Below are 27353 nucleotides of genomic sequence, written 5' to 3'. Positions count from 1 at the left end.
ATTGTGCGCATTCAGGTGGAACACGACGGGGGAGCCTTGTCTGAGACCTATCTGCTCTGTTCCTTCCTGCAGAGGCCTGACATATCGATGGCCTCTGTATAGATTTCCTCGCTCCATCTTCTCGTCAAACACTCTCAGTCTCCTCTCTGTTCTCTTTTTTTTTTTCAATTTCACAATCTTTATTTTCCCATCTCACATCGTCCACTTGCACATCTCACTTTATGTCTCCCTCAGACTTGGCACTTACCACTACGCCAGGCTCCGTATATCAGAATGAGGAGGGAGGGGGGTGGTGTTTCAGACTTTCAGATCCCCTCCACTTCCATTTCCCAAGATTCCTGAGGGGAACTGATTCAATCACTGCCTGATGCTTAGGTTGACAGTGACATCTAAAGGTACCTCTCCCTCTGGATGTCTGGCTCTCACGCTTCTCCAGAATTTCCCATTTCCCTGCTAGCTGCAGCGCTCGGCGATACTGCATCTCTCTACAGTGAGAATCTACCTTTCTCTGTGTGATGGAAGATGGTTATCCTACTCTATGTTCTAAGCCATATAGAGTGGTATGGTTATAGGCTGCAGAGGAGATACTCGAGGGAAGAATTCAATCTCAGTGCAGGAGTTCTCGTCACCATAATAGAGCTAAATAAGAGAGAATGCGTCATCACACGCACAGAACTTTAAATTAAACGAACTGGGCAGCCCCTTAATTAGTGTTCCCTCTGATTTTCCAATAAGGTACGGCCCGTTGGGATTATATAGCTCATTAAGTTGCTTTACGGCCAGAGACGGTGCTACGCAGCTTCCTGCGAACTGATGAGAAGATACTGAAATGGTGCATTTGCATACATGCATGAGGCGAAACACGATGACCAATGAAAGGGCATACAAACAATCAGGATTTCCATATTGGATCAGAAAAAATATCTGGGTGCCGGACAATCTTGAGCGACAGAAAGGATTTCCAGTAGTAGGTCATTTTTATAGGTTAAAATAACAGCTTCAAAATTATTTTGATGATACAAAAACTTAAAATAGGGAGAATGAGGTGTCAATCAATGCCACAGCGCCCCTCGATGCCTGGAGCATGTGGAAAAGGGCCTACCATGCGGGAACATGATATATTATTACGACATACATCACACACCAACAACCAGAGCAGGAGCTAGCGTTTATCATCCGAAGCCAAGTAATCCTATTTTTTAATAGTTGGCAAGTTAGCCAAAAACATCTTGATGTGATTTTTTAAACATAATGCTCAGACATCAAGAACAGCTTTCGCTTTCTCCATCAGCTTGTCAACAAATGCATGTGTACAGTGCATGGGGGGGCTCGGACCTAAATAGCAAATCTTGGGTTGCTTTTAATGAAGTGTCATTACCCATGAGATTGCCAGGTAAGCACTAGAATTTTCCTGACTTCATGTTGAGCTAAGCTATCGCCGGCTGCTGCTGGCTGTAGTTTTATATTCAACATCAGACATCAGAGTGCTATCAGTTCTTTCATTTAACGCTCGGCAAGGAAGCAAATATGCATATATTGCAACATGTCAAAAGTATCCCTTTAACGCTGAGAAACTGGGTCACCATCACAATCCATTGTAACTGTTGTTAATTCAAGCCGTCTGTCTTCCTTCCCTTTCCCAGCTGCACGCTCATGCTCTCGGAGAAACCTATAGAAACATAGGTTTTCAGTGGATGTGTCCTGTTAAAACATCTCAAAGCAAGAACAGACGCTATTCCTCTTGATAGAGTTATGCATTCAGGTGGTGTGTTCTCCTCGACTCTCTTCTTTGACACCGAGGTGATTCCAGATGTGAGCAGTAATATGAGGATGAAATAAATAAAGACAAGATCTGACCTTTCCTGGAAGCAAAGCCCCCCGCAAACAATCTCCCAGTCAAAATCCTCCACGGATGGAGATTTGTTTTTCAGTTGTAGGCTCCACTCATTTGCGGTTTCCCAGCCCAAAATCTCTAGCCTGACGTTGTCAGACTCACAATTCTAGTCAGAATGTGAGTCTGAGACCGCCCCGTTGGGCTGTGATTATGGGGCGTGTTTCAACTGACCAGGAAGTAAAATTCTTCTTCGCTCAATTGGATAGACCTACAACCAATCAGAGCAACGTAGTATGTGACGTATGCTAAGCAACGCATTGTGAGTTATTTACTAGCGCCGGGTTCACACCGGACGCTTCAGCGCAGCGCCAAGCCTTAAATAACAGCTGGCTCCCATCCACTCCCATGTTAAAACTTTGTGCCGGTCACACCGGAGGCTGAAGCACCGCGAGGCAGCCTTGGCGCAGCGCGGTGCTTCAGCCTCCGGTGTGACCGGCACAAAGCCGTGCAGCGATCTACTGGATCAACGGGTGATATTATTAGCGCTGCCCGGCGGTTCAGCGTCGCTTCAGTGTCCGTTGTGAACAGCCAAGCGCCGGGGCGATAGGGATTAGCGCGGTGCTCTGGCGTCGCCTCCAAGTTCTGTGTTCCTCTTTCAAAATGAATGCGCTGTCGATGTCTTCTAAAACAGACTCAATGGCAGCATCTACACATCTCAGCTCGCCAGCGGCAGGCATGTTTGTTGAAAACGAATTCAACCCAAGGGCACTTTGATGACGTGGTTGATTACGTTACCGTTGATCATCTGTCAATCATCGTATAAAGCCCGCCCTGACAATCTGATTGGCCCGGTCGGGCATAATTTTTTCCCAACGGAGCGACTCCAGACCGAACCTCCCGACCTAAAATGTTGTGGGCGGGGCTAAGTTCGTCTGGCATCCAGGCTACAAAATATATGCAATTTTACGAATTCGAACATATTTGTCTGTGGCTTCTAAGCCTGTTGCCCACATATAGTGTAAATGACCAACCCAACAAGAGACGCCAAGGGAAATAGGCAACAGTGGCCAGAAACTGAGGGGAACTGAGGGAAGGGCGACTGCTGCAATCCGAGGGGTGGAAAACAGAACTCCGTCTCTGTTTACGTGAGGTGTTCTGGTCTGGTGATTTGCAGGCGAGCGCAGAGGAACAAGAACTGTCGGCGTGAGAGCCCAGCATCGTGACGCATACCGCCTCAGCCACATGTCCTACGGCTGTGGGCCAGCGCTCAGTGGAGTTGGGGGGGCGCGATGGAGTGGGGAGGGGGCTGTGAGCCTTGTCCACGAGTTTGTGTGTTTGTGTGTTTTTGTGTCTATATGTGAGTGTCAAGGTTGGGGGAAGGGGGGCGAGCAATGGGACAGACGCCAATGTATCCCTTACTTCCTCGGGGCAGGCTAGCAAGCGAGCCAGGCCATACTGAAGCCCGCAGGCGAGAGAGAGAGAGAGAGAGAGAGAGAGAGAGAGAGAGAGAGAGAGAGAGAGAGAGCTCAGCACCATCACCCTGAGTCTGGTGATGGGTGAGTATGTGCGGGGAGGGGAGGCATGGATGGTGCATGGGGAAAGCGAGGAATGGGTTGTGTATAATCGTGCTCCCAGTATGACCATTCCCTGCTGGTGACTTTACTTCGCTGGTGGCATCAGTCAGCTAGCCAGGCAAAATCTGCTCCCTGCCCCCAGGCCGTGTGTGAAGCACAAGCCTGGGACAGAATGTATGTGTGTATATGTATACGTGTGTGTAGGTTTCCCTGTGTGTGTGAGAGAAAAGAGCCCTCAGCATTTTAGGGAAATGGGAAGTGAACTGGCAGGTTCATCCAAAACAGACTGTTCGCTATCAAAGTCAAGACTTTCAAATGCACAGATACACACACACACACACAAAATCACACACACACACACACACACACACACACACACACACACACACACACACATACACACATAGCATCCTATAGTACAATAATTGTGAATCCAGTGGTTCTCAACCTATTGTTCTTCGTACACCAACCTACAGCCCTGCCAGCGGAACTCAAGCACGTCTTCATCAACATCACCATGAAGTGGATGTGGACTATGTAAAAGTGGATATTATTTAAATACTATATATTATAATGGCATAGTATAGAATAATTTCACTATTCATCTTCCTCGCCGCTAACTAGTTTTCAAGCACCCTCAATCGCCGCCTGTTACACATGTTACAAAGCTTAGTCTGATTATGACTTTTATCAACATTACATCAACATTCAAAATGCTGTAAAGCCCTGATAGGACTTTTTTAGAATACTCCACATGTCTCGATTCAATTGATGCTTATTCTGAGTATGACCTTGTTCAGGTTGAGGTCATCAGAAAATGATGTATAGATAACAGTGTGTGTGACTATTGTCTTTATCAGTATAATATCGGACACAACAGTGTCGACCTATGGAGCTTTAATCTTTCCATATATATATATATATATATATATAGAAAGATTAAGGCTCCATCTCCCTATTAGAAATGTGCATGACAACAGCTGCAGATTACTGAGGATTTGTGAAAGCATAGCATGTTAGGGGATATAAAAGCACTTATAACACCCCTGTGTGATTCACTTCATGTCTGACGAGGAGCTTCTTATAGATGAAAGCATGATAGCTGCTCCTCTTTTATGGCAATAAGAAATAGAAGCATGTTTGAGCCACCCTTGAAATATAAAGGGATAGAATGAAATACACTGTTTTGAGTCGAATCTGAATGTTGGAGGCTTGCGGACACTTTGAGCAGCATGGAGGCATTCTATGTTTTTTTTTATGCTGTTTGAAGAAGGAGTCACTAGTTATTTCAATTATATTGGATTTGGATGCAGCACTGTTTACCCCTGAGACTCCAACAGTGCTTTGTGGACTCAAACATTTCACCCACACCTCCATCGGCATAGGGGTGAGAAGATAATGAGTGCATTTTCCTTTTTTTTCTCCGGTGAACTATCCCTTTAAGGACAACCCCAAAAAAACTCAACTTGAAAAGTATTTACAGTTAGGTTCATTAATAACCGACTTCTTATGTGTGAATTCCTTTGACAAAGAAAAATAATCCTTATATTTGCAGAAAGGCTTGAGTCATTAATTTGAATAGTGGATTAAAGGGAGTCAGTGTAGCAGTTAATTAGAAAGCGGGGGTGATAACCACCTGTTCAAATATACAGATGGGAAGTGGGTCTGCACATCCCATGACTGCCTGCGAGTGCCGTGTCATAACAGAGAGTCTAACGCAGGCGAGAGGGAAAAGAGATGGAGATCGATGGACGTGATATCGCTCACTGCGCTCAGAATCTGAGTGAAGCGCACTATTGTTTTTTTAACGCATTTCACTTTCGTGCAGGCACATACGTAGACACTCACAGAGACTCACACATAAATTACCTGTCAAATGCAAAAATGTGACTTCCTGAGAGTAAATGACCTGATTAATATCCGTGAGGGCTGGTGGGGTTGGCTGATTAACGGTTAAGATATTCACTGTCCCTGTTGCATCTTTAACATCGTAATGACAAGATGGCAAATTACACAGTGGAAGACGCCAAACAGGAAGGACAGAGAAGGACGAGCGCCCTGCATAACACCACTCACTGCCCTTTAAAATACTGCCTCATTTCTTATAGATGTCTAACTGTTATACGTTTATATGAGACCTTCTCTACAAAGCTCAACAACAGGAGCGGGGCAGTTCAAGGTCTGTTGCCACGTTATGATTTCAAACCCTCTTCTAGGCCAATGGGAAAACCCCACCCATGTCTTGAGTTTGGGGATTTCTCCTAAACGCTGCTGGTCCTGTTTGTAATTTGAAGACTCCATATCTGCGTTTAAGTCTGGACGGGCAGAAACAGACATGTTTGGAAAGGGCAAAGTAGACTTAACTTGCTGATTGGGTCTTTACGTTTACGAAATTTGTCAAGCTCCTATTACATGACCCGCTTCCAGAATAAAAAAAAAAGGTATTAGCCTCAGCTACCAGTGAAGGACGTAACATGGATGATCAAGCATTGCTGGTCCGGATGCGCATTTAAATCATGTATTTTACAATCCTCCGACTAATATGCCACTTGATATGCACTTTCAGGCGGATTAGTATGAACATTGATTTAATTGATACAGAGCCAAATGTCGTTTTGTTGTAGTATGGATGTCCCGTCAGTGCCAGTCTCCCTCCCTCCCAAGGCTGTGTTGACACCTCCCCAGCCACAACCTCCCTCTGTGCCTAAACTGAGTGGATGTCCACCACGGCTCCAACCTCTCCGGCTGCTCGGCCCCAGAGAACAAACAGACAGGAATCTAATGGCGTCCCTGGGCTGCTGAGGGGCCTCACATTAAGATAATTAGGTGGAGAGAGGGTGAGTGATGAGGCCCTTGAGAAGAGGAGGAGGAGACGCTTCCTTTGTTTCTGCGTATCTGGGTCTGTGGCGTATTGCTTCTGTGCCATGTCACTGTAGGACAATTAACTCCTTGACCTTATTGTCATGGTGAAAGAAAAAAAAAAAACGTGAGAGCTTGTTTGGCACTGAATAATTGCACCACCCTGTTTAATAATGTGGGAAAGCAAAGTCATTTGTTAGGCGCTAATTAAATATCTTCGTAAAAGTCTTTCATATCCATATCTAGATGAGTTTGTGGTACAAGTAGCCATCTCACATGCATTGGTTTTCCAACTTCCTCTGTCACACGTATTTATGAAATTCACTCAGGTAGAAGTAAAAGTACCACATTCACTTTTCTTCTTGAATAAAACCAAGTACTTGCTGCTGGAGGAGACGGGCTCTAATGGTACCTGCAAATAAACCCATTTAAGTAAAGTAACAAAGTAACTGTACTCCGTTACATCCCACCACTGTCCGTGTGACTTCATGTATGTGAAAAGCCTTGTTTTCTTGTAGCATGGACACAAACATATCAAATAAAGAAAAAATGTAAATGTTCCCTCACATCAGAAGAAAACCAGCAGCCGTCGCTATGAGCCTGAAAGACAAACTCAAGCACGGAACTTCGACTCCACCTGCTTTTCTTTGCCTGTTTGAACGCGAGGACAGGAGCTGAGCTTCAAACAGAGCCGGAGCTGGAGTGACGCCTCACAGATAACTACCTCCAGCTCTGTCATTTTCTCTTTCACAGCCTCCCTCTGCTTGTTTCTATGGCCTGCGCGGGTTCACTCGCTCCCTCTCCCTCTCTCCGTCTCCGCTCCGACATTCGGCGATCAGATGTGACACACTGAAGGCTCGGATGACAGCAGGGAAGACAAGGTCACACTCATCTACCTTTAACGAAGGATATGCACAGCTTCCTGTGACAGGCCTGGCGCTGTGCACAGACATACAGGATACAGGTCGCGCACGCCGCTTACACTCACGTGCGCCCGCGTACGTGCACGCATGCACAGTCACAAGGCAGAGCTTTGAGTATTTTTGCAGACGGGGCCTTTTCTCGTGCCTGTGCAATCTCAGAAGCAATTACCTATTAAAATTTCATCCTTCCCATCTCAGAATGTTTAGGAAAAGATTATAACTGCTGGGGAGGTAATTAAGCCTGCAAATGGCAAACTGAGTTGTGAATAGTGAGCTCTGTGATTGCGTGTGGGTATGCTTACTAGTGTGTGTGTGTGTGTGCGTGTGTGTTTTTGTCTTAATAAAACTAATAGCGCTGCACACCTAAAGCTTGATCGTGTGATACCCAGAATGACAATTACAGCAGGAAAAAAGTACAATATCGGTGTGGAGGAAGTGCTGCGTGGAATACTTCAAGAGGATAACCTAATTAAATCTCACATCTATCTCCTCCAATATATTATACATTAAGTGCAGTAACAATGTGATTAGCTGCTGCTGCGTCAGTGAGACTTAAACACACCAGGCTTCTTCTCCCGTCTTTCAGTGCTAAAAAAACTACGTCGAAAGTCACCCTGAATTAAATGGCGACGGCTCAAGATGTTTTCATGCTGTTCCACAGAAAGAGCCCAGCTTTAACACAAAACACACAAAGCTCCGGCCGTCAGAGCTTCACAAACGGCCGCCGTCGCTGCCACCGAGCTCATTTGTCGTCGGCTCGCTCTCTTCTCCTTTATCTCACTTTGTCCCTCTTCCTCCGTTCCTCCTCTCTCTGGCTCAGCTTTTTTGCGGATTCCCACTAAGTCTCCGCGTTTTTCGCGATGACACGAAAGTCTGCCAGCCGGTCGGTTCTGGTTCAAGAAGCAGGTGAAGAGGGTCCATTTTTATAAGGCTGCCTGTTGTTTACCTGCCTGTTTGGAATGGGCTGTTTGCTTGGCCTGGGGTGAAACATAACTCCGAGCTGGAGAATCAGTTGTCTCTGCCTTTGTTGTGAACATGCCCGTTGCTGTGATTATTAAGTTTATGATTCCCGAGTCGCTGCTGCTACAGAGCTCTGGTCGCCTTTTATTTTGAAACTGCACTTTCTTGGCCCATTAACAATACACATGTCAAATGTGATGCTGATGAGTCTTTATCGGACATGATCTCAAAACTGTGTCCGGGATTTGCCTTTCACCGATAAAAAACGCAGCAGGAGATTCCGTGAGTCATGTGTTCACGCACAAATTCCCAAAGTGTTCAGGTGTTGTGCAGCAGGCGGACACAGGCTGTAACGTGTATATTCTGTTGAGGAGATCACATGTTTGTTTTTTTTAGAGCAACACGTCGGCTCTTATCGCCAAAAACTCTCTTGACATCTTCACGGGCGTCTCCTACATGTGTGGCACCGCTTTTTCATCCAGAGTGTTTTGTATTCTCCCTGTTGTTTTTGTTTGTTGCTACAAACATAATCGTCCCCCCCACTCGCTGGCGGGGGAATCCTGCGGAGAATCTCCTGCTGTGTTCTCACATCAGCTCAATCAGACATTACCCAGCGTTTTCACCAGAGTGCAAGCGGGAGAAAAAGTTGAAAGGTCTGGAGCCTCTCACTCGGATAGATGCGTTCCCACGTAAAGCCCCTGGAGTCTAGGGTCTGGAGTCCGTGGGTTTATGCAGCAGGTGGATTCACATGGGGCCCCCAACATAAATGCTGCAGGCCGTAACCAAATAGGTGATACAGTAGTGATGATTCCAGATGAATAGAGTTCTGTGACTGATATTCCCATGAGGCCCGAAGGAATTTTCTCCTCCTCTATAAGCAGAAGAGATCCCCCAGAGCAGATTCATTGATGCCAGTAATAGGGCAATCTGGCCATAAGGTATAATCAATATGTGGTCTGCAATCATGCACTGTGTATCTGTCCTTTGTGCATAGCGGCACATGCATGTGACCCTTTTTGACCCCAAACACTTATCTTTACATTACAATTACCACTCTCTCCATTCTTCTTCCCCTCTTCCCTCATCCGCCCCTGTCCACTCGCAGCGATGATCCTAATGAAAAGTCGTCTCGCCCCTTTTTCAGTGTGTTTATCTGCCGTTAATCACTTAAAACAAAAGAATAACATGTCCACATCCAGCAAATCCATATCTACTTCTTCTTCTTAAAGATGTCGCGGATGATCCCGCCAGATCATAGAGGTTAATAACATTCCACATGATTACCCACAAGCCCCAGGCTAGGAGCATTCAGATGCCCACGTTCCACATTGCAAATAATAATTGTTATTGCCACAGCAGTGTCCTATTGGCCACTCAGGTGATAGGTCAGCCGTTATCTCATCTCTCCCACAGCGAGGAGCGAAAGAAAGAATTGTGCGGTTACTAACACCTACTCAAAGTGTTATCATGTCTTTTCATGGTATTTCGTTTTTTGTCTCTTCCCTGTTTTTTTGGGGGGGGGACGTAGACTCTCAGAAAACCAAACCCTTTCTGATGAATGCACCCTTTCTTTCCCCCCTTGTCCATGAGATCCGCTCTCATCATGATGTTGAGTATCTGTGGGTGTAGTGCTTCATGCTGAGTAGGGTTATGTCACCTTGTCGTTAGCCAAGGGAGCTGTTGTAGGATTACATATTTATCTCGTTCTCACAAATATAAGTAGCCACACACACACACACACACACACACACACAAACATGCACAGACACACGTGCTCCCTTACATACGCTTCCTCACTCAGAGGCACTTCGTAATCCCGATATTTCTGTCAAGATCACTGTTGACCATTTCCAAAAATAAAATGTGAACATGGAGAGTAAGATTTAGAGATTGGGCTATAATATTGGTGCTATGAGCTAATCAGGAATTGTACTTACAGTGCAGTGCCCCTTCTAAAAGGGCTTTCTTGGAATAGGCTGCTTTCTTGGACTGTTTGAAGTCTCAGGAGCTACTTCAGAGTTATTCCTTGTTATTAAGAACTCCTCAAACATTTCTACAATATGGTTTTGCGTTTTGTTATTGTTTTTGTGCAGATTATTGTATTCACAGATTTTTTATAAACAGTCCATGAGGTGCATAGTGAAGATAGAAAACGTTGTGTTCATCCTACCTGGTTTATCTGCAGTGAAGATTTTAAAGTATAAGTTATTCACAAAACTAAAGTTTAAATGATTTACTGAACTTCTTTTTTTTTCAATACATTAACTGTTGGCTATTTCAGAGGTCTGTAATAGACAGTATCATCAGACCAAAGTTTACAATGTTTTCAAAATAAAAGCTTGGAATTGTGCTTAGTACAAAGCATTACTGCAATTAAATGAACAATGTGCTTTCGCTAAAGAGGAGGTGATGCTATAAATGTTATTGCCATGGCAGGGGTCCACTGTGAACCTTTTGTGAACCACTTCTGTCAGTCCGATTTAGTGAAATATAAATAATGAGATTATCAAAATGGTTTGACCCAGTTGCCAACCACCACTGCGGTTAGAGGACTTAGCAGAAGACTTGTTCTACTCGGTCCACTGACTCAGTGACTCTTATAAAGCTGCTCCGCCCAAACTGACTGCTTGAGCATCGGCCGACTTTCTTATGTTTTATTATTGAAGCCATTGAGTGTCCAAATGACGCCAAATTTGACACTGCACTACCTCATGCAATTTGCGATTCACATTCCAAGAATGAAGCCGATAAGATGAACAGTTTGCGAGAAATTCGTTACACATCGAGGCAGAAAGACGTTTTGGGAATTAGATGGTAGATAAGAGGGCAAGAGTGGCATAAAAAAGGTAATTTTTATAGCAAAAAAAAACATGAAGGCCAGATCATTATATAAGTCAGAATTTTTGCTCATCGAACTGGTAAACCATTTCAATTTTTAACAGAAATAGATATAAAACTCAACACAGATTAGATAAAGTAGTGATCTTTTATGCTGTAAACTAAAGTGATTAAATACACTCAAGAAAAGCAAGATGCACTCTTTGTGCGTGTGTGGGGGGATTTTTGATCTCGTCAGATGGAGCTGCAAAGAGTTCCATTCGTGTAAAGATTGAAAGTAAAAGGAGAAGTGAGAGAACAACAGTAATAAGACACAAGTCCTTTTCTGCTTCTCACACAAATCGTTTGAGGTGATATTAATCGTAGATCAGCGTTTTTGCTCTTGCACAAGAAAACAGACTAACAATGCAACTGTGATGGAATCTGAAGGCTGTGCACCAACTGTTTCCATGTCTGTATCACGTGTGTGCTTGCACTGTGCGCGCTGGCCTGTACAGTTTTGTGTGTTTGTATGTGTGTGTTTGTGCGCATTCATCTGTTTGATCTTCGGTGTTAAAAAAACACACAAAGAAGCTTGGTACTGTAGCAGCCCACGGGACACAACCGAAATAGATGGCATTCATACACTCTGTACCCCCCCACCACCAACACCACCACCCTTTAAACTCCCGGCCCCCCCATCCCCCTACCCACACGTACTACCACCATCACTTCCTCACCAATTCACACACACACACACACACACACACACACTCCCACTTCCCTCATTCTCTCTCACATTATATCATGTGGGCATGATCCAAAATAAAACAGTGAATAACGGCTGGATTTGAAAAGCAGCAGAAGAGAAAGGCGGATATTCTCTTTCTCTCGCGTTATGAAATGGATGGATAGGAAGCTGGTTTAAGATAAGACAAAAACCCAAGGCTGTTATTGGTAAAAAATATAGGAGAAAGCCCTGCAGGGATGAAATGTGTTCTCCCAGCTCTGAGGATGTTATATGAGCCGCCTATGAGTCTCCGCGAGTCCGTCTGTGATGACTTAAAGATCCCTCACATCCTTACATCACTGGACGTACTCAAGTTGCTTCTATAAAAGCAGCTTTCCCCGCTGACACACACCCCACCCACACCTCCATATGCTCCAAGTTATACACATGGCTCGCAACAGCCCGGAACACCAAACGAGGAACGAAAGGAAAAGAAAAGCTCACGGAGGTTTATGGTCCTGGAGACGTAGTGCTGCGAATGCATCCCAAGGGCCTCCTCTCCTCGATACGGCTCACCTGGACACCCGCCCTGCAGCACACCGGCAACGGCCCTGCAAGAGGAGAGGAGAGAGGGGAGGGGAGCGGATGAAGGATGGAGAATAAAGGATGGGTTAGTGGGGCAGACATTAGGAAGTGTGCATAACACGGTTAATTGAATTATTCAGTTGGGCTGCACTGCTGCACATGCAGGTGCAATCTTTATGGTGAAATTGTGAGGGGCAGCTGAGTGGAAAAAAACATGATTCCCTGATGAATGGGGCAGATTTGTTTTTCACTATGTCAGTACACTGTATAAAAGCGTTTTCAGTGATGAAGAATAAACAATGGAGGGCAATGCTGCCTTGGTGAAAGAAACCGCCCCCCTTTTGTTGAGAGTAGCTCACGTAATGTTATATCACAACGACCAGGTACAGTGTGGAGTGGAGAAGGCATGCAGCATCCACTCCTGCTCCTTTTTCTCGACATAGAAGATGTCATTAGTTGCACTGGTTGCCCAGAAACAACAGGCTGCATGCATGCTGTGAGATGTAACACCCACAATGCATTTAAAGAGCAAGCTGTAGCTTTATAACGATGCGGTATATTTATTCTCAGACATACAGAGAGAGGTGGAGAAAAGAAGGAGACAATTGCGCGCACCAGATCTCTGCGTGCGTAGGCTACTACTGCAAGTGTCTTTGTAAACAAGCGCACTGAGAGAAGAAGAGGGGGGAGAGAGAGAGAGAGAGAGAGAGAGAGAGAGAGAGAGAGAGAGAGAGAGAGAGAGAGAGGGAGAAAGAGAGAGGCTCACCTGTACATGTTTTCTCTCTGGGGCCGGTGCGCCTTTTCCAGCCCCAATTTGGTGAAAATCCCCACCAGAGCCATAATGGCCACTACTCCACATATGATGTAGACGATTAAGTTCGTCTTGTCTTTGGTGCTGTCGTGCAGCTTGTTCGATTTTTTGTAAGGGGTCTGGCCGGTCTTCATCCACACCGGCGTGTCGTAGTTCTTACAGGTGCTCTGGTCCAGGCGCGAGTGTTTGTAGGAGCAGCAGAAGCGGAAGCCACAGGTGCCGCAGCAGTACAGATAGTTGCCCGTCTTGCAGATGAACGGCGGGTCCCACTGTCCCATCACGTCGTAATAGCCCCGGCACCTGTCCTCGGTGTGCGGCGTCTCCTCGGACACGCTGTCCTCCTCGCGAGTACCGTTGGAGGTGGCGATCATGACGAAGCCCCCGAGCAGCCCCGGCTCCCCGTCGGCCTTGCACACCAGAGCCATAAGTTTGAGCAACAACAAGCCGAGGAGAAAGACTTTCCCCCTCATCGCGCCTTCTCCTCCGTTCAACTTCACGCAGAGACGAAAAGACTTGGGGAGATGGAAAAAGGCGCACGGTCATGATACGCTGAAAAGTCCAGAAACATACATCCAAATAGCGCCGTCATGCGCGCCGATGAAGATCTTAACTAACATATCACCATCCCCGTACAAAAACAAACAAAAAAAATGTATGAAGAAAGAAATAAAAATCACTCAGACTAAAATAGATCTCCAAGTAACGGCTCTCCAACTCGCGCTCTCGGCTGCGCAACCTACGCGTCTTTCCAGAGAGGCATTGTTTGCATTCGTTTTCATCAAGAGTGCACCACTTTACACGTCCATCGGTGCGCTCTTACGCACGGGAGGAGCAGGCACTGAGACGCAAGCCGCACCGAGGATGAGAGCGCAGTGAGCGACCAAAGAGAGCCGAGGGTGGGAGAGCCTGGTGCGCTAAAGGAGAGGTGGAGGAGGATGAGAAGGAGGAGGAATACAGGATGGAGGATGGAGAAGGGAGGGGAGAGAGAGAGAGAGAGAGAGAGAGAGAGAGAGAGAGAGAGAGAGAGAGAGAGAGAGAGAGAGAGAGAGAGACTATATTATGAAATATTACGAGAAAACTCCTAGAATACGCACATTACTATATTCTGTATCACCGTCGAGGAAAGGCGTGGGCTTCGTTCGGTCCAATTTACGTATTTTCAGTCGTAGGTTGCAGTTTTTCTAAACATGAAGTAGCTTCATGTGTTACAATTCTGCAGCCTCTCAAAGCGGGAATACAAAAAACGAGTCGTTCACCCAAAAATGTGGCCCCAGGACTTTCTCCAGACGTTCTTTAGGCCGTTTATTAACCACATCCAGTACTAAGTTCAAATGTATACTCACCAATAGAAAAAATGTCAAATGAAGTATATCCAATTGGGAAATTTCTCTCCTTTAAAATGAATAAAGGTTCCTTGGATGTGTAAGTGAAACACACAGGGGAGACAGGTTTTTGTGGCGATCTCAAATTCCCCCGAGTGCAGTTTATGTTCAAGTTTAATTTTCTACATCAAAATCATGAAGGTCTGACAAAAGTATGTTGATTAATGTTGGGACTCGCAAAGAACTTATTTTTGTTTGACAATCTTAATGTAAGTAAAATGAACAATCCATCCTCATTCACCTATTTAAATGGTCTAGGTGGATCACCTCTGTCCATGGTGCTGAAAGGCTGCCGCCCCGGGCCACAGGCCTTGCTGCTGAGCAGGTGTTTTTAAAAAGCCTGCCACATGTTTCACTTCAGCTTATTGAGGTTTCTGCTTGTGGAGAGTGTTTGTTCAGTGAGAAGGGCAAAGGGGAAGAGTAACAATGCAGCTGTGTTCAAGTCTGTGAGAAAAATAATAGAATGATCCGCTCTGGACTCATTTTCATATCCTAAAGCACATTCAGAGCAGTCGTGTATCCAGGGTTCTTTTTTTAAAGCATAAAAGGGACATGGTTTACACAGAGGGGCCAATTACATGTCTAACATCCATGTTCTGATTCAGTATGGTTCACATTTAAAGGTATAGTTCACTCAAAAGTTTAAATTCACTAATCACCTACTCACCACTATGCCGATGGAGGGGTGAGTGAAGTGTTTGAGTCCATAAAACACAATTTGGTGTTTCAGGGGGAAACAGTGTTGCAGCCAAATCCAATACAATTGAATTAACTGGCGACCACTTCTTCAAACATAAAAAACAACATAACATGCTTCAATACAGCTCCTGTGGTGTCATCAAAGTGTCCATAAGATGTCCTCTGATATCCTCCTTCTGGATCACAGCGGACATTTTGAATACATTTTGAAAATTGTTCCTCATTTACATTCCAAAAAGCTTAGAAAATATATATTTTTTAAACAAATTGTCATATTTATTGTTAAAATGGTAAGTGAGTGACTAGTTTTTCAAAGGAAAAAAAGACAGGACAGAGGCACATCCGGGGCCAATGAGATTTTCTGACTTTTCCATGATCCACCCCTGGATCCGCCCCTGACTCATACTCTCGTTAAATCATGCATTACTATATTATATATATATAATGATATGACATGTTTTTTAGATTTTATCCTTTTTTATGATAATGGCAAAAAATAAATAATAATAATTGTTATTATTATTATAGTAGTATTATAGTGGTATTCAAACTAGTGTAGTCTTAGAATTTGATCCATGTGGTTTACTCGGAGCATTACATATATTGAATTAAAAGTACACTGAAATGGTCCAAAATAACCATGTGTTTAACTTATGGTTATTACATAATATTATTGATTAAAATACAGTTGATACCCATAATCTTTACAATAAATGTCTGATTAGTAATTTTTTTCAGTTTAATCCTCTTTATGGATTGATGATCAATAATTTGTTTCACCTTCTCACTTTGTTTGCACAACACAGACGAATCATATTGATGTGTGTTGGACTTCTGTCATATTGCTGTTGATGAAAATAAGTGTGTGTGGGTGTGTTGGTTTGTGTGTTTTGCAACCTCAGTGGGAGCCGCTGCAGTCACACACGCACGCACGCACGCACACACACACGCACACGCACACACGCACGCACACGCACACACACACACACACACACACACACACACACACACACACACACACACACACACACACACACACACACACACACACACACACACAGGCTGAGTAGTCGATCACCGAGAGTCGCCGCCGTTCAGCCAACAGAGCAGCTGGAGGAGCAGGACACAGGAGCGGCTAACCTGTCCGGAAGAGGCCGCTGACAGGAGCACAGGCGGCGGCACAGTTCGCTCGGGCTGCTCGGGAACCGGCGGGTGCTATGGCCGACAGCGTGGACACCTTCCTCAGGGCCAAACACCGCACCTTCAGCGGACTGACTGAAGGTAGCCCTCCGCCTTAGCTCCTGTAGCTTTAGCCAACTTACAGGCTAACGCTCCAGCTAACGATCCCCTGTTATACAAGTTGTTGCTGCGGGGCAGGGTCCAGGCGGCTGGCTGACCGCTGCTGTGTTCCGGCAGCTTTTTTTTTTTTAAAACAGCTTCTTCAATCACACTTTGTATATCAGGGCTGCTTTGCTAGCTTGTGTTTGTAAACTGTAGTGTGTCAACAATGAACTAAAGAAGTTAATTCCCTCTTGTTGTTGTTGTTGTTGTTGATTCAGAAATGTGGCGGAGAATGAGCACGGGCGGTAGTTTCAGGTAAACAATTGTGGAATAGTTCCTTGGCTGCTAACTCGCACTAGACAGTCACGTTTTTAAAGTGCAGAGCTGAAACCTATGATGATGTTGTTGTCGTCCCACGAGCTGTTGTTGTTGTCTCTTTGGCTGAGGTGTGAGTAAATTAGCTCGGGAGGAGGCTTCACTAAGCTGTGTGCTTCAGTCCTGCAGCCAAACTTATTCAAGGATTAACTCACAGGCCTCATCGGTTGTACATGTTCCTCAGAACCTTGTGTAATAAACCTGCTATTACATAGGAGGCCAGAGGGAAGAGATTGAAATGCTCAGTATTTTTTATTAAATGCCTTTAAAAATGAACCACTCTGGCCCCTATGTGCTTTCATCTCAAATTATGATTTGTTTTTCTTTGGAGCGCACCATCTGCCCCCTGAGAAACGACTCTGCGATTATGTTTGAAGTTGTGCGATTATGTTTGAAGTTGGAACAGACAACACAAGGCTGCTGCCTCTTATCTGCTGTCATGGGAGCTTTGTTCACTCCTCCAGGTCCTTGTTTTTTTTTTTTATTATTTTGTATTATTAGTATTTCACTTTCATTTGTTTTGCAAATGGTTCACTCATCTGACTCCGGAGAGAGGGAGACTGTACTAAAAAAGTTTAATAAGTGCAACAAAAAGTGCGCTGGATCCTTTTTTTGTGTTCTTCAACTGCAGGACATCTTTATAGATCCTGTCTTTTGTTTGAGAGCTTCAAATGACGGTGGCCAATCACTCTCATGGAGGACCAACCCGAGTGGGGGTTGGACCATAGCCCGGATATAAAGATGGACCATTGCGTCTCAACTACTTCCCTTCCCACATGAAGTCGAAATATCCTGGATAAGAACGCCTGCCATCTTGCACATTTGGATTCCGTGCAGTAGCGATCAGGGCGTGGAGCTATGTGTACGTGCACGTGCTCCAAGGTCGCTCACACCATCAGATGCAGACACACAAAGAGTGACAGACAACTTCTCGAGTGAGAGAGAGAACTGCGTTGTCATGTCAGAGATCTCTTGACCAATTATGAGAAGTTTCAAAGAAATATATAGATTCATCATGAACCTGGGAAAGGCCAAATTAAAATATGGCGGGCCTCCAGTCTTGGTTCACTCCAGAAGTAAATGTTGACAGACTCACAGACCTGTGAGCTGTGAGGAAGTTAGGAAACCTCCTTTTACTAGTACAGAGGTCATGGCAACTGCTTTGAGTTCAGAATTCATCAGCCGTCCTAGATGTGTAATTAAGATCCAGACAAGGGTAGTTTGGACTGAAGGCATTCTCAAGTAATTTGGTTGAAAAGATGAGGATAATCGTAAAAGCCGAATGTGCTTTCATAAAATATCAATTACACAGAGGGGACGATGATCATCTGGTTCCCAGGAGCAAGGCAGCCTTTGTTGCTCTTTCTTTTCCTATCTTTGCACAAGTTTCTCCGGAGGACAGAATTATCATAAACTCATCTGGGAGGGGGATACATGGAGAGCATGTTAAACACAGAGGGTGCTGAACAGCCAGCAGCCCCCGCTGAGTGAAGGGATCTGTGCACAATGCACATGCACTCTCTCCTCTGTGACAGCAGTTGATAACCACAGTATTTGCATTCACACCCTGAGTGTGGCGGAAAGCTGTTGTTTACACCTGCTCTTAGCATCTGCTCCCAGCGTCTCTCTCTCTCCATTTTCCAAGTCACTTTGCCAAGACGTCTTCCGGTGTCCTTCACATCGCACCTTGTCATTACCATCAGCCGAGCAGCGTTGAGTGTCTGCTTCCGTTCGCTAAGCGCGGCGCAGTTTTCCCTTTTTTAATGAAGATTAGAGGCTGATTAGATTGTAGGGTCTCTCTCTGTTGCGTAATGTTAGGATTATGCAAAACACTTTGCTGTTCATTCTCCTGCATGTGGCTGTTTGTTAATTATTGAGCATTGGTTACCCCCCCCCCTTCCCCCCACACCCTGAATCGAAGTGCTTTTAAAAAAAAAAAAAAATCAAGTGTTGATTCCAGGAATGAATTTGATGTGGTTTCCACATGAAGCGCTCACAGCAGGCCTTACGCCGCTGAATGACTAATGCTACGATCACAGCTAATCCTTTGCAGCTTTTATTTATCTGCTTATTAATATGTGCAGTGTTCTGTGTGAGCGTCTTATGACCTGAACATATGGAAATGAAAGTGTTCAGATGCTGCCAGGACGTGAAGTTAGTACCAGTTAGATTCGTGAAATAGGTCGGCTACTATAGTGAAAATAATGTAATTTGCAGATTAACCGATTTTCATTAACTGAGTGTGCGGGTGTACGTTAAGAAGCCTTCGAAAAAAAGGACTATGTATTTTTTCCATTAATAGGTAAGATAATTGGTTTGTTGTTTCATTAATTAAATTGAGATTAAATTAATCAACAGCTTTTTTAAGCAAAAGAACGAAACCTTTGATGTTTGAAGCTTCTCATTTTTGACCATCCTCACACATACCGTATATGCCACAATATATTATGTATAGGGTTTCTTGTATCTGTACAGGAGAATAGCGCCTGTTTACTTCCACAGATACTCCCTTCTCTCTCTAATCAGCATCCAAGGTCAGGCTATAGATAAAGGACCAACCAACAGTACATTGTAGTGTCTACGTTGAGGGACTTTCATATCTAACTCAGATGCGCCAGACAGAGAGACACCAACTTCCACTCTCACCAACTTTAACTATTTTACGTATTTTACCAGTGGCAAGACGTAAGGACAGAATGGGATTTAGGAATGCATACTTTAGGACTAACTATCCAATAGGATGCGAACACCTACATGTAACATAGAGAGTGACAGCAATTCTAGCCATTCATGGATGTGCTGTGATGCAAGTAGAGGGAGATATAGCTGGATGCTGTGGGAGACATCCTCAGACTTGGGGGTGACTGTTGCTCATGTTACTCTGTTAGTGTCATTTTATTGTTCCACCTTCTGCATAAGACATCAGCTGCTGCCTAACATTAAGGTTATGTGACATGAAACATATAATTGGTTGACCCAAGTTTATCCCAATGAATGACACCGTTCCTATTGCACAATAGTTTGGTCCTGTGTCAATTATAAAATTGCTTTTAATTGCTTTGTGTACTTGATATAAACCAGAGTGAACCATGTCTGTCTCTGGTGACACATTTGTTAACTGGATGATTGCCTTCATTCTTTCCAGATGCAGAGCGAGAGTGGAAGGGACCATTTTATTTCATCCAGGCTGCAGACCCCCAGCTCGGGCTGATGAAGGCCTGGAAGGACGGGGACTGCGACGGAGGAGGAGACGAATGGTCCGAGGAGGTGGAGCTCACCAAGCAGGCTGTGGAGGCCGTTAACCAGCTCAGACCTAGGCCGAGGTTTATGGTGCTGTGTGGGGACTTGGTCCACGCCATGCCAGGTAGGGATTTGGATTTTATAGTTTCATTTTTTTCAGAGAGTGAAGAGCGCACTCTTTAAGCGTGCTGCTCACAACAGAAAAGGGAAGCGCCAAGTTTAGGTCCTGCTCTTGTGATGAAACACTGCTTGAAGGACGTTGCTTTTTCTGCTGAACATTAAAGTCCCCCAGATGCCAGTTGTGTGAGCTTCAACTCTGTCCAGGCTCTTTTTCTCAATCCAGATGATGCAGCAGTGGCCCTATGAGTGTTATCTCATGGCCTCTGCTCCCTCACGCAGACTCATGCAAATGCTGCACTTATCTCAAAGTGTCTAAAAGGGGGCCCTCACATTACTGGTACTGCCAAACTCTTCAGATACATTTCACCATCAACTGGTTTTAGGCCTTGTTTGTATTCAGCAAAAGATTTAACATTCAGTAGAGTTATGAGTCAGGAAAACAAGTCATAACCATTTGTTTTTTTCCGTCATCAAATATAGCAACTAACTTTATCTGGGATCTGCCATGGCCCAACAGTCGCCTCATGAAAACACATTTAAATTCACTAGAAACAGATTTATTTGTACAGATAATGTGCACATTCATAAATATTTGTTCCCTTAAAAATGCCTGAAATTTTACATCAAGATTAATGAATCATTCCCTGAGGATTCAACAAAAATTTGGAAAAACACTGTGTCACAAAAAGAAGGTGAAACTAATTTCTGGAAATGCCCCTGATCCAGATGAGCACCGAAATTCAAAACTGGGTCATGCCCCATTCCTTTACCAAATTTTGCGTTTTTTTTTGTAATCCTGCTAAATAACTAACAAACAAACAAACGAAGATGAAAACTTGACCTCCTGAGATCAAGAGGCTGTTTACTATACACAGGTTTTTCTTGAGGGACATCACATTCCCTGATAATCAATGGTCCTGTTAACACTGACAAGTGATCTGATGTATGTCGGCCACAGTATAGATGTGGGGCTTTTACTGCAGATTCAGGCAGGAAGTCATCTGTGCCCCCTCATCAGCACATCAGTAGCTGGTCTCCAATTACACCTTACATTAGAGCGTTCTATTTAGAAACCCAGCTCCATACGTCTAAACGCTAAATGGACTGCATTTAGAAAGCACTTTTCTAGTCGTAACGACCACTCAACGTGCTTTATATGTCAAGTCACATTCACCCATTCACACAGGGATTCTATGTGCAGCGCTTTTCCTATCGCACGTCATTCTCACTCACTCAGCACAGGCGTCTAGGACAAGTTAGGGTTCAGTGTCACGCCAAAGATCACAAGTGGACAATAGGAGCAAGGGCACCAGCCTCCTTGCTAGTGGATGATCTACTCTACCCTACTAAAAATGACAATAAAGTCTTATTCAACATTTAAAGATTTACAAAAAAGTCTAGACCTATGTTATATATATGTTGACTTGTGTACTTACCTTATCCGTGAACATGATTGACTCTAGAGTCACAACAGGTAGATTTCCAACTCCCATGATCCTTTGCTTCTTCACGTCCTCAAACTAAGTCTTTTGTTGTTGTTATGATTAAGAGACCACCAGCGGCCACATAACACATAGTACTTAAATCAAATGACTGGAATATTACCTCTTATTACAACATATCTGTGATAGATTTGGTCTGATGATTCAACCGAACCTATATTATTTCAGGATGCATAGAGGTCAGACTGATCAGCGGTGTTGAACCTAGCTCTCCTGACTCTGCTAGGTTTGAGTGTGTGAACTTCCCAGTAGGAAATAACTGGTGAGGCCATGGAAACTGATCTGAAACTATTATGCCAGTGAAAAACATTTCTCATAACAGTAAAACGTGACATGAATGTTTTTGACTGAAACCATTCCAATTGCACACCCTCTCTGTCAATTAGAATTCCAAATAGGGACGCAATGTGTGCGGTGTAATCTGAGTCATTTTTTTTTAGCCTTAGGCAGAATTGATTATTTGTGTTCCCAGTGCTTCAGGTTAGGGAGGTTGTGACCCGAACAACCAATGTATGTATGCATCTCTTGAAATAGAACCTTAAAAGAATCACCTGTAATAGACATGGTGTTTTATTATATGGAATAATTATAAGTGCCATATTCTGTATAGCTCTAGCTGTCAGGAGAGAGTCAATATGCAGAAGGTATTTTCAAACCTGCCTCATATTGTATCCATTACCACACATGTTGTGATATTGTTATAAGAATCCGAGTGAGGTTCCCTACATTCATAAAAAAAATGGAACATGTCTGATATAATGAATTCTTAGCTGTGACCTGAGATAGTCCTAATGTTTTTAATGCAGTCCCTGAATAACATCAGCTTAGGGTTGGCTCAGATGCAGTATTAGTACAGATGCAGTATTTCTCATTGAGGTAAATGTGAACATTACTCTTCTCCTTTTCCAAGCCACGAGTCGGTAAACATCGTGCTCCCCCAGGACAGCTGGTGATATTTATCTGGGAAAAAGCACAGGCCTTCTGGCTATTCTGATTTCAGTTATTGATCAGACCAGCATTACTTTATGTTCTAAAAATCTGTAAAACAGCACCTCGTCTGTTCCAGCTTCAGCTAAGAGGTAAAGGAAAAGTTGTAGTTCTAGTTGTCTTTGTTAACATCAGACCCCCCCCCCATGACAGCATTCAATATTTATCTATAAAAAGCACCTGGAAGCCTTCAAGCTGTTTGCGTGACGGCAAGATTTAGCTTTGTTGAAATGGTTCAGCGGATCAATCCCGGGTGCAGATGGAGAATACGATGCTTGTGTATTCAATCATTTAGTCTGTAAATAAGTTCTATAGCAGCAGTGTATGCTGGTTCCTCACAATCTTTGACTTTGACTTGTTGGATGTCTCGCCGCCAGGACAGCAGCTGCTTTTCTCAAATTCGTCAGATGCTGTCCCTGTGCAGCCTGACAAATACATTTTCAGAATGGAGCCGTGTTTGAAAATAGCTGGACACCTCCACAAACGGCTGGCCAAGTAAACAAAATAAAACCATTTTGCTGCTCATTTCCTACCTTATTTGGAGCTGACATGGTGTGTTGGGCTCAGGCTGTGCTGCCTTCTGCCTGCCTCGCTCTGTGACTAGAAATATGATGATCAATGCTAACATGTAAACGCAAACCTGCCGATCCTACCTATAAAGTAGAATTCATTTTAAAGCTATAGACAACAGTCTGAGACATTGACTGTAACTGTTGGGAGACATTAAACAAATGGATGCTGTTATTGGAGGAACTGTAATGAAATGAGTAACTACCACGCGGTGTGCGCTTTCCTCAATGTCCAGGTGCCTGATTCTATAATAGGGTAAACGGAATGGGCTGGCAGGACCCACTGCAGAATTAATGTTCAGCACAAAGAGCCGCGAGCCGCCAACCAGTGCAAACTACCTTTGCATGACAATTAGAGAGCTTGCATGAGGTGCCTGCCTGGCTGACTGGCCTCAAGGAACAGGCAGAGAGATAAAAAAAAAACATCAGCAGACGAAGCTGCCACTTTCTCCATCTCTGCACGTCTTCTCTGCCAGCGTGTCCGTTTGGATCATGTTGAACGTGTCCCTGAGTTTGTACATGATGTGAACATAATGTAAGAGAGTCTAGATTTGGTGCAGCATGTCGTTTGAATGTCCTTGGCCCCTGTTTCTCAAATTTAACTCAAGGCAAACTGTTCATGTGCAACACAGATTTGGCTGGGCTTAGTCACAGAGATACTATTTCCCCCCTGTTCCTTTTTTTGGGTCACAATGACCACCAGTTCTAGCTGCACAGGCATAGTCGTGAACACTCCTGGAGCTGTCTCCCCCTATCCTCCAAGAGTCTTGCTGGAGGCGTCCAAGCTTCCTTATCCTCTCCATGACTGCAACATTTAGACCAAAACATGGCTGCCATCCATTTCCCACCCCGCACTGCTCCACCCCCCCCCCCCCCCCCAGTCTCTCTCTAATCAGTCGCATTTATAGGTCACAGCAAGATCTATTTCAGATGCACAGTGGGACAGTGGATAGTGTAACCATGGGGTTTAAGCGGCAAGGCCTTGGGGACCTTTAAGCGTCGCGGCGTCAGCCCTGGTTACTGTCAGCCCGAGCAGAGCAGGTTGTGTCTGCCATCTTCATTACTTGCCTTGTCCGTCACTCGCCTGGCAACTGGGCCGCTGCACGGTTTGGGAGCTGGGAGGAGATATTAGGAGCTGCTCCTTCCGTCTTTCGGCTGACATTTCCCCTTAGACAGTTTATTTACAATACGGAATGAATGGGTGGCGGCCAGGGGAAGCTGGCTGTCAACCGGCATTGTCAACACCGCTGCCTTTCGGCGACGGGAAATTGGCAACTGTATTTCTGTTCCCACGGATTTCACCCTCTATCTCTCTTCTCTGTCGCGTTCACATTTTCTTTTCCCTTCTCTCTCTCTCTCTCTCTCACTCCTCTCACATCTATCTGTTCTCTCAGGTAAACAGCTGCAGTCTTGTGCCTCGTACCTTATTTTGACAGGCTTCATTTGCGAGTCTGACGCTCTACCCAAACACACTCCCTTATTCATGCCTCTGATGAATTTATTTGAAGCAGCATCAGTGTGAATTAAATCTGGTGCTGAGGAAGCAGAAGTTCTTTGAGTTCTTGTAATTGTTCCGGAGTGAACGTGAAAAAACAATGGGATCTTTGTGTTCATTAGTAAGGGGTTTGTTCCACTTTAGATCTTAATTTGAAGTCAGGGAAAGTGAAGGCTGACTAAAGATAAACAATCCCTGTTCTTATCAGAGAATTGTTAGTGAAGCAGTGATCAGAAGCACGGAGAGGAACCCCAACGGACTTCATTTGCATCACATCACAGAGGTCCACATGGATCTTTTCCCCACTAAACAGGTCCTGATTCCTCTTAGAAATCCTGGCTAGAATTTGCTCCGACGACGTGTTGTCCAGAGTTTAAATGACAAAAAGTTCTTGATCCCAATTCACTGTCTCCACTCCGATCCACGCTAACCCTCAAGAGACGCCTTCCCCGTCTCAAGGACTTCCTTCAATCTCGCCATTCGTCCTCTCCCTATCTCTGCCTCTCCCTCCCTCACTTTTGCTCTCTTGTGTCTTTCTCTCACTTATTTTCAAAGCTGACAAATGAAGGGGATAAAGAGCAAGGAGGGGAGCGGCGGCAGAGGGAGCGAGGGGGTTGGGGGGAATGTGCGAGTTAGAGAGCTGATTAGATTAGAGAAACATGCTGGACTTAACACTCTCCTAATGAGCACTACAAAGGATTCAAGCAGTGTCTCTGGGGGTTCATGAGGGATGTTACGCATGATACAGCAGGAGAAGTGTTCAAGTGTGTGTGCACTAGCGTGTGTGTATGTGCGCTCACGTGTGGGTAAAGCTGACAGGTGACGTAAAGGTTACCTTGGGACTTTCCTGTCCTCTCACTGTAATTGTGGAAACCTGTTAAATTGCCATCGAAGGCAGTGGAAAAAAAATGTCTCCCTCTGTGGGATTCCGAGGCAGATGTGATTATGAAGGATTGACCGCCTTGGGAGAATGAGTTTTCGGGACACATTTTGGATTTTTTGGAGGAGGGTGGGATGAGCTGTGAGTGTTTATCTAATGGTTCATGTATTGGGCTAATAGGTTTTCTAATGAGGTTGGGGTTGCCAGTAGTATACGTAAGTGTAGAAATGTCTCTCTGTTACCACTTTCACACCTTTTTTTTTAGAGACCCAGGAGATACACAGCTCAAATGTCAGTGTGAAAAGATCCTCTTAGACAACCCTAGTAAGTGTCAGGCTGGATCTATCCATCTTCTTCTGCCAGCTCTTTGTCCGGTTTGTGGTGGCAGAATGAAAAGGTAGACAACATGTCCCTTTCCCAAGCCATGAGCTCCAGATGCTTCCAGGCCAGAGTAGACGTTTGTCCTGGGGGCTTTTCTAAGTTAGACATGGTCAGAAAACCTTCAAAAGGAAGAGGTCATCCAGAGCTAATGACTTTAGGTGAAGGTGGGAACGTCGATTGATTGATAAAGACCTTCATGACATTCCGGTCACAGATTACTGTTGATGCAATCTTCATCCAAAATCCAGTCCTCAAATAAACATTGCAATGACTGGCTTGGTGTGAGGATATGAAGGCACTAGAGACAAGCACTGCACAAGATTTTTGACATTTGTCCATTTCTCCCTTTGGTCAGTAATTATCAGTTGAATGATGAAATACATTTATTACACGAAGAGCTTAATGTCATAGAGCTGACAATAGGTCTAATATTTAATGAACCCCATATTGTTTGTTGTGAAAACCATGAATCAGAATCAGAATCAGAAGTACTTTATTGCCAAGTAGGTTTACACCTACAAGGAATTTGCTCTGGTAATTGGTGCATACAATGAACATAGGAACATAAAAACACAATAAATACAACATACATAGGAAAAGCAATAAAAAACAGTATATATTTACTCACTGTTTACTTCTTATTTACTCACTTTTTTCAAATATAGTCAAAGTAACATTTATTTGACATAAACATTTCTGAATAAAAATATATAAAAGATAAAAGATATAAATAGTGAAGTAAAAAGTAAAATGCAAACAGTAAACAGTGTCCGATTGCAATATGTAATGCGATATAATATATACTGCTGGTTGAACAAGGGTGATTTGCTGACAGCATTGTCATCAAGGATTAACTCTGAATAATACATACTACTTTCTGTTTGAGCTGTGTGTATTCCTACAGGCATGATGACTCAGGTGCCGAAAGTAATTGAAACAAGTCGCACTCCCTGATCACATAATAGTAACCGAGTCATCTTGAAACACATTCATATTTACAGGACCGGCCCCGCTGTTGCAGTCGAGCCAAATAGAAAGAGAAGCCTGCCGGAGAGTCTTGATGTTTACGGTTAAAGAACGTGTTTTTGCTGAAATTGGTCTCATGCACGATTGATCTCATTATACTGAAATAATACTAGGTTGTAGGTTTGGATGGAGTTACTGACTGCATCTCAGCCACCGCCTTGTCATAACCTGCAGGCCAGTGCTACATCAGCACAAGCTGCCAGCGCCATTGGTGGCTTGAGTCGCAAATACGCCGGTGCACGCACATTGAAAATACAGTTGTAGGTGAAAATGTATGCGACAGCAAGACCCCACGCACTGGGGCCTGTGTGCGGTGTCGACAG

The 27353-nt window shown here is 44.3% G+C and overlaps 2 protein-coding genes across 2 annotated transcripts in view; one reads left to right on the top strand and one right to left on the bottom strand.

Moving 5' to 3' along the window:
- Positions 1-13947, bottom strand: part of shisa9a (shisa family member 9a) — a 47655-nt gene extending 33708 nt beyond the window's left edge. Inside the window, exons 1-2 of the mRNA XM_053413551.1 lie at positions 13049-13947; positions 12202-12308 (exon numbers count right to left, since the gene is read on the bottom strand). Coding sequence (XP_053269526.1) covers positions 12202-12308; positions 13049-13563 — 622 coding nt within the window. The 5' untranslated portion in view covers positions 13564-13947. The remainder of the gene's footprint in view (positions 1-12201; positions 12309-13048) is intronic.
- Positions 13948-16257: 2310 nt separating this feature from the next.
- The window catches only part of cpped1 (calcineurin-like phosphoesterase domain containing 1), a 34786-nt gene continuing 23690 nt past the window's right edge, over positions 16258-27353 (top strand). Inside the window, exons 1-2 of the mRNA XM_053413552.1 lie at positions 16258-16455; positions 19976-20194. Of these exons, the coding sequence (XP_053269527.1) occupies positions 16392-16455; positions 19976-20194 (283 nt within the window). The 5' untranslated portion in view covers positions 16258-16391. The remainder of the gene's footprint in view (positions 16456-19975; positions 20195-27353) is intronic.

Source organism: Pleuronectes platessa, chromosome 21, assembly GCF_947347685.1.
Source record: "Pleuronectes platessa chromosome 21, fPlePla1.1, whole genome shotgun sequence".
Taxonomy (NCBI): Eukaryota; Metazoa; Chordata; class Actinopteri; order Pleuronectiformes; family Pleuronectidae; genus Pleuronectes; species Pleuronectes platessa.
Note: the sequence above shows the minus strand (reverse complement) of the source record. Positions and strands in the feature narration are given on the sequence as shown.